Source organism: Leptonychotes weddellii, chromosome 11 (assembly GCF_054177405.1).
Source record: "Leptonychotes weddellii isolate Sample4059 chromosome 11, ASM5417740v2, whole genome shotgun sequence".
Lineage (NCBI taxonomy): Eukaryota > Metazoa > Chordata > Mammalia > Carnivora > Phocidae > Leptonychotes > Leptonychotes weddellii.
In genome coordinates, this window is record NC_138379.1 from 46,659,739 (window position 1) to 46,667,336 (window position 7,598).

The 7,598-nt window shown below is 55.2% G+C and overlaps 1 protein-coding gene across 12 annotated transcripts in view; it reads right to left on the minus strand.

Annotated features, from left to right (window-relative positions):
* The window catches only part of ARAP1 (ArfGAP with RhoGAP domain, ankyrin repeat and PH domain 1), a 62,853-nt gene that overhangs the window by 24,029 nt on the left and 31,226 nt on the right, over nt 1–7,598 (minus strand). For 10 of the 12 annotated variants that reach the window (XR_014138726.1, XR_004074710.2, XR_004074709.2 and 7 more), the window contains 7 exons: nt 3,679–3,848; nt 2,857–2,924; nt 2,138–2,271; nt 1,844–1,999; nt 1,391–1,460; nt 955–1,075; nt 329–531 (listed from right to left, as the gene is read on the minus strand). Coding sequence is in view for 7 of the 12 variants with exons in the window: in XM_006730435.3 (XP_006730498.1) it covers nt 329–531; nt 955–1,075; nt 1,391–1,460; nt 1,844–1,999; nt 2,138–2,271; nt 2,857–2,924; nt 3,679–3,848 (922 nt within the window). In the remaining 5 variants the exon portion in view is untranslated. Of the gene's footprint in view, nt 1–328; nt 532–954; nt 1,076–1,390; nt 1,461–1,843; nt 2,000–2,137; nt 2,272–2,856; nt 2,925–3,549; nt 3,569–3,678; nt 3,849–7,598 lie in introns of those variants that run through there. The other 2 variants (XM_081798781.1, XM_081798782.1) reach the window with 2 other exon arrangements.

Here is a 7,598-nt window from a genome sequence, read left to right on the forward strand (position 1 = left end):
GCAGGGGGCAGGGCTGAGGGACCGGGTGGGCACAGGGCAGGGGGAACGCTGAGGGACCAGGTGGGCAGGGGGCAGGGCTGAGGGACCAGGGTGGGCAGGGGGCAGGGCTGAGGGATCAGGGTGGGCAGGGGGCAGGGCTGAGGGATCAGGGTGGGCAGGGGGCAGGGCTGAGGGACCAGGTAGGCACAGGGCAGGGGGAAGGCTGAGGGACCAGGTGGGCAGGGTGCAGGCTGAGGAACTGGGTGGGCACAGGGCAGGGGGAACGCTGAGGGACCGGGTGCGCAGGGGGCAGAGAAGAGGTTTAGCAAACTGGCTGACCCCTTCGCACCTCCAGATTCTTGTACAGCTGCACTTTGTCCCCAACCACAGCCACATACAGTTTATTCTTGAAACCGCGTAGTTCCAGGCTGCCAGCATGGTCAGGCAGCTCTGGGCCCCGGACACCCAAAGGGTAAGTGCTAGACAGCCGGGCCCGGGCTCCCTGCTCGGCCGCTGCCTGCTGCAGGGCCCGCACCCACTCCTTCCGCTCCGCTGCAGGCAAAGGGGGCAGAGTCAGTCTGAGGTCAGCCTGGCGGCCCTCCAGGCTCCTCAGGCACTCTGCCAGCAAGTCCACCCAGACTGGCCCACCTATCTCCGACGATCTGAGTTCTCTGACTTGGACAAGCTACACTGAGTAAGCCACTTCACCTATCTGAGCCTATTCCCCTGTAAACGGAAATATAATGGTTCTGAGGACTCAGTGGGTATCTCAAGCACAGAGCCAGTCGGAGAGGGCCCCTCACTCTCCCCTACCTCGTAGAGGATGGACTCCTCTCTGGGTTTGATGTGGGGGGAGCAGAGGTGCCTCGGTTCTCCCCCCACCCAAACTTATCTCCACCCCCCCAACCCCCCCAACCCCCCCAACCCCCACTTATCAGGCCAAACTGCCAGTCTTCTCCCTGCCCTCCACCTCACCATCACTCTCTGCCCGGAAGGCAAAGGTTCGGTTGTTCGTGATTACTTCAAACTTCTGGTCCCCAATGGCAGCCACGCGGGAGATGCAGGCCACAGAGATAAAGCGCTTAGAGTAGGCATCCTGGGGAAGAGAAGGAAGTCGTACTGTGGGGGGTGGGGCACCCAGAGGCCCAGCCGCTCCTTGGCTCCCTCAACCTCAGCTGAAACCAAAGTTAACTACAGCTCCGTCTCCCACAGGTGGTCAGGGACAGCCCCTACACTGACCCTGACCACAGCCCACAGCTGGCCGACCGGCCAGAAGACACGGCTCAAGGAGTCAGACTGGAGCTCTGGTGAGGACTCGTCTGGGGAGGGACTCCACCTACGTCCAGTGTCAAGGGTCGGCCCAGGGCCAGGTTGGAGCAGGGGTCCTGTCGGGGACCAATAGGGGCCTCACCTTGTTACTGTCAAAGTATCGCAGGTGATCAGCATCCAGTCTTACCCATCGCTTCTGATAGATATAAGATCTGGAGAAGCAGAGACAGAGGGACAACAGAGCAAAGGATTGGGGATTAGAGGGGAGGCTCCAAGATTACCCCAGCCCCCTCTGGCAGTCACATACAAAGTTAGGAATAGCCAGGTTCAAGGGAGGAAGGAACCCAATGGTCACTGAGAAGATGTATTTTTATCTACAGCAAGAATGACTGAAGTCAGACTCAAAGTAGGCCTTCCCAATTTTAAGGGTAATAAAACATACGTCTGGTGGGGATGATCCACTTACAGTCTGCCTGCAGAGAGACCTGTTCAAATAACCTTAGCCCCTCTGGTTTTCAGATCTGGTATGACCAGTATCCTAGAGCACTCCCATCTCCATGCAGAGAACCAGCAGAACCTAACAGGCCTCACTCACCCCTGCGGTGGGTTCTTGTCCAGCCAGCCAGCCTTGATGACTGGTGTGATGGGGGTGGGGTCCCCAGGGAGCCCGTCCATGGGGGGTGGTGGGAGCTCGGGGATCAGGAGGCTGCTGGGCAGGGATGAGCTCAGGCTGCTGGCGTGCCATCCACCACTGGGGAAAGAGGAGAGGGAATGAGGGAGCCCAGGAAGGGGGCTCCCCCAGGGGAGGGGCCAAAGAGGTGGAGTGGCCGGGCTGTGCTTGGGAAAGGAGGGTGGCTAGGACAACCACCGGGGAAGAGTAGACACTTACTTGGGGACGCCCTCATAGGCATGGTCATCCTCATCTTCATCTCCTTGGTCGTCGTCCCCAGACAGTTCCTCCCCCTCGCTCAGCAGACTGGCCACACGCACAGCCCGTGGGAAGTGGCTCACTGGGAGCTCCTCCTGGCAGCACCCCCAGACCCACTCAGCATCATGCTTCCCTTCGAGCCCCAGATCACACCCACCCAGGGGTGCCACGCCCCTGTGGTCCACTCCATCCAGGACCCACACAACTCAGCCCTTTCCCTGCTGTTTTCACACCCTCCCCCTGTCGGCAGACCACACAGGGACCCAGGGAGACAGCATCAAAGACAGAAAGATGAAGGGATAGTGAAAAGTACTCAGGCATGGAGAGTTAAGACACCCGTGGAACCCAGGAACACAGAAAGTGAAAGAGATGGAGGGAAACTCTCCAAGGGAGAAGTGCTCAAAACCCCAGGGGAGAGAGGAGGCCGTACACAGCCGTCCAGATGTGGCGGGAGACTGGAGCTGGGGCCACAAGCAAGCACCTGCAGACCCCTGGCCCAGAGCTCAGGTGCTATGCTCCATCCCCAAGCCCTGCATGGCCAGATGACAAGGGGGAAGGAAGCTCTCCCAGGAACCGATGGCCCTTTCTCTCTCTGGTGGTCCCCAGGGTTTGCAACGCAGCTGGGCAGCCCACCCTCCTCTCTGACGGACAGCCCAAACCCTAATCACCACCTGGCCCACCTTCTTGGTCATCAGGCCGGCTGGGGCCCCTGGCCCCTCCTCTGGAACCTCATCGTAGTCAGAGTCATCTGAGGAGAGAGAGGGGTGGGGGGAGACTCAGAAGCAAGGAACCTAGCCTCCCCTCCTGGGCACCCTGGCCTGGCTTCACATAAGACACCCTCAGCCAAAAAGAAACCCTCATTCTAGCCCGGCTTTCAGAAATAGGCACAGGGGACAGGAAATGCTATTTAAATCTCTCAGGGCTTCAGAGGACAGTACTAGGGGTGGCCAAAGGAGAGGAGGTCTGAATAGGTGGCAAGTTTGGGGGTCAGAGGCAGGGGCTGTCTAAAAAGCCTAAAAAAGGGCACCTGGGTGGCTCAGTTGGTTGGGCGACTGCCTTCGGCTCGGGTCAGCAGGGAGTCTGCCTCTCTCTCTGACCCTCCCCCCTCTCATGCTCTCTGTCTCATTCTCTCTCTCTCAAATAAATAAATAAAATCTTTAAAAAAAAAAAAAGCCTAAAAAAGTAACAAGAATCAAGAATCAAGAAAAATGGACAATCCAAGGAAAAGCAAACCATCAACAACCATGGAAAATATTCCTAGACTTTAAACCAGGAGCCGCTCAGAAAGTTTGCTACGTGCACTTAACAGTCAGTAGGTCAGATAGGTGGGTGGGTGCCGTCTCCTTTGTGAGGATGAAGAGAATGATGCTCACCTGTCCAGGGCCACACTGTGTTGGTGGCAGAACCCAACAGAAAGTTCGATCCTTGCATCCTTGCAGACTCTGGAGGGGCCCTGATTCCATGCTATGCACTGGGAACCCCATGCCTGGCTACGCACTCACCGAACTCGGGGAGCAGGCGAAGAGGTTTCGGGGGGATCTCCGGGGGGCTGGGAGGTGGAGACGGGGGCTGTGGAGGCACCCGGGGGAGGGTGGCTGGGGGCTCCTCAGGCTCTGGCTGGGGAGGGGAGGACAGCAGTGGTGACAGTAACTCCTCTTCCTTGGAGGGAAGGCTGGGAAGAGACCAAAAGTTGGGCACCAGGGGGTTAGCTCCAGGCATGAGTCACTGGGCTGGCTCACTATGTGACAGAGCCAGGACTCTAACCCACTAAGCCCCCAGTGCACCTGAGCTGCAGCAAAGCTCATTCATTCCACAAACTCAGACAGGAGCCCCCCTCACCTCACTCCCCTGCCCCCAAACTTCCAAGCTCCTCAAGCTTAAAGGAAGCGGGCCCCTTCTTTGGCCATGAGCTGGCCCTGCATTGCTGTGACTGGGTCACCTGTCCCCAAAGCTCTAGCTTTCAGTCACATGTACCCATAGGGTCTCCAATCTAGAAGAGCCAGAAGGGGTTAGGGGGTGGTCTGCATCCTAGCCTGGGGAGTCAGATTAGACTGGAGAAGGTGATGCTTGACCTGAGCTTTTAAGGATAAGAAGGTATTTGTTGGCGAGTGGATGGGTCAGGATCAAAATGGGCATCCAGGCCAAGCGCACAGACCAGAGCCTTGAAAACCAAGTCCTAAGGCCCTGAGTTGTGGGTCTGGCTCAAGACCACCTTCTCTCTAGCCCCAGACATGGATGTTCACCACCCCCTGGGTGCCCTCAGACCCCTCAAACTCACCTGATCCCACCATACCCCTCTATTTTTTTAAAATTCCAATACAATTACCATACAGTGTTATATTAGTTTCATGTGTACAATATGATGATTCGCCAATTCTACACATTTCTCAAGGCTCATCATGCTAAGTGTACTCCATTTCCCCTTCACCTCTTCCCCCCATCCCCCTGCTCCCCTCCCCTCTGGTAACCACCAATTTGCTCTCCATATTTAAGTGCTGGCTTTTTGTCTTTTTTGTTATCTTTTTGTTTCTTAAATTCCACATATGAGTGAAATCATATGGTATTTGTCTTTCTCTGACTGATTGATTTCACTTAGCATCACAGCCTCTAGGTCCATCCATGTTGTTGCACATGGCACGGTCTCATTCTTTTTTATGGCTGAATAATATTTTATACGTGTGTATACACACACACACAGACATATAAATATATATCTCCCACATCTTCTTTATCCATTCATCTATCAAGGGACACTTAGGTTGCTTCCATATCTTGGCTATTGTAAACAATTCTACAATAAACAGGGCTGCATATACTTTTTTGAATTAGTGTTTTCATTTCCTTTGGGTAAATACCCAGCAGTGGAATTACTGGATTATAGGGTAGTTCTATTTTTATTTTTTTGAGGAACCTCCATGCTGTTTTCCACAGTGGCTGCAAAAACTTGCATTCTCATCAACAGTGCACCGAGGGTTCCTTCTTCTACACATCCTTGCTAACACTTTTTGCCCACCACACTCCTCTTGCACACCAGCCCCTCATCTCTGCTATCACCATCCCGCCCCCCCACCAAAACCCTTCCCCAACTCCAAGGCCAGGTTCAGGGCCCCCTGGGCTCCCACAGCCGCAGTGCTCCGTGTATCTGTCTCTGCAGAGATCACACTGCTCCCTACAGGCTGAGTGTCTCCTGGCTTTGGCATTGGATAGGAGTTTGAACCCTGCCTCAGTCTTGGTTCCTATGTGTCCAAGGGAAAGCACTTAGCCTCTCTGAGCCTCAGTTTCCTCTTCTGTAGAACGGGGACTACATCACCGATCTGACGGGGTGTTTGGAGAATTAACCAAGACAAGGCATGTTGTGTGCCCACACAGCTTGAACAAGGCACCTAAGCCCCAGAAGCCTGGCCCCACCCACTGTCTCAGCCAGCGTCTGGCAGGGGCCAAGGAGGAACACCAGAGTGGGTGAGCAACTTGTCTCACTGGTTATTTTCAGCCTGGTTATTGCCTCAGTGTTCCTGGCAGTGATGGGCAATGTGTGTCTACCGCAAAAGCAAGCCAGGGCTGGGGCATGATCATGCCAGGCCTTTGTTCCTGCTCTTGCCTCCTCCAGGAGCCCCTTCTTCCTAGGCTCTGACTAGAGAACATCCTCTTGTCCTTTAACTCCAAACTTAAGGTCTGCTTCTCTGAAAGTCTTTCCTGACCCCTCTTTCACACTCCCCCAGACCCTGCCCACCTTCCCCTCTGTTACAAGCTTTCAACAAATTATTCCAATTAACATTTTTTAAAGTAGCTCCGTCCTTTGTGCCAGGCATCCTGCTAGCATCTAAGCCAAGACCTGAACCCTGACTCCACGGGAGAACCATACCCCTAGGACACATGGCTATTTCCATATCACCCTGTCCTCTCATTGTCTCCTCTCCGTGTGTGGGGAAAGAATGTGACCTGCAGTTAGCTTCCTCACGCTGTTCCCCTAGAAACTGGCTGCAGGGGGTAGGTCAGCCATTCTCTTTGGCAACACTGCCTTGGACAAAAGTGGCCTGAGTAAGGCACTGTACCTAGACTAGAAACTGCAGGTGGGCTGTCCACCTGCGGGAGAAGCTGGAGCTTCGGGCTTCCCTGAGGGTGCTGGCTTGTAAATGGCCACATCCCATGTAGGAACCTGAAACCACACCTGTGGGGTCGTTAGAGGACATACTGGACCCTTGAGTCAAGATGTTTCTTTCTAAGCCAGGGTGGCTCTCACGCCTACCTGCCATGAGTCTCAGTTCCCTATCCCTGAGCGGTCTCCTGGGCGGCCACAGAGAATGGCCCCCGGAGAGGTGGGTGAACAGTGGCACTGACTGCGACCAGGACCCCGCAGCAGAAGAAGAGCTGCCCTGACCCTGGTGGCCGCCCTTCCCTCCCTAAATGCCAGGTGGGCCTATGGTACTCGCGAGAGCCTCAATGTCTAGCTGGACCTACTGTACCAGCTGTCTCCCCTCCCTGACCCTGAGTCTCTTTGGGCCAGGGGCAGCTTCAGGCTTGATTCTTTACCCCCACAGCCCAGCTCAGGAAGTGGCCGAGTCAACAACGAGAGCATGCTCAGTGGGCCGGTGAGCGGGCAGCCGAATGGGTGGGTGGGTGGATGACAGCACAAGTAAATGGCTGGCTGGATGGATGGGTGGCGGAGAGACAGATGGGTAGGTGGACAGGCTGGCCATCACGATGGAGAAAAAAGCGAATGAAAGGGTGAGGAAGACCTAGAGACTGAGTAAATACCCACAGGCCCAAGGGTGTGACCCCAGCTGGTCAGCTGCAATGTCCTTGGAGACTTCCTGATAGGCAGAGCAGTCTATCACACATGGCCTCCCAGACCCCAAGCAGAAGGGGCTCCCCGCAAGCCTGGCCTGTGATCAGCTAAGAGTGGAACTCCAGGCTGCGAGGCCAGTGCCTGTCAGACTGACCCAGAGGAGGTGGGGACAGGCTCTGCCCTTCCAATGCCGAGCAGTGCCAAGTGCTCCCCTGACCTCCCCCAGGAATGAGGACCAGCGTTGAGGGGAAGATGGTGGCAACAGAGCATCCTCGGAGCCGACGAAGGAACGGTCCTCCCATCCCTGGACCCCGGCTGCCCCCATCACTGTCCTGTCTGTGAGGGATCTGCCCCCCTGAGGCAGGGGCCGCAACTACCTTCTTTGCTATTGCGTACCCAGCACCCAGCAGGGATGAATAAATAAATGAAGACCTGGATTAATTAATTCTTATTAGTATTCTGTATGTGTATATATTCCCAGTTGTCTTCTAAGTGCTTTACATGGATTCATTCATTCACTCCTCACAAGGGCTCTATAAGGTATGGCTGACTATTATCCCCACTTTACAGATGAGGAAACTGAGGCACAGAGACACACAAAGTAATTCGTCCTGGATCCCACAGCTGGGATTTGCA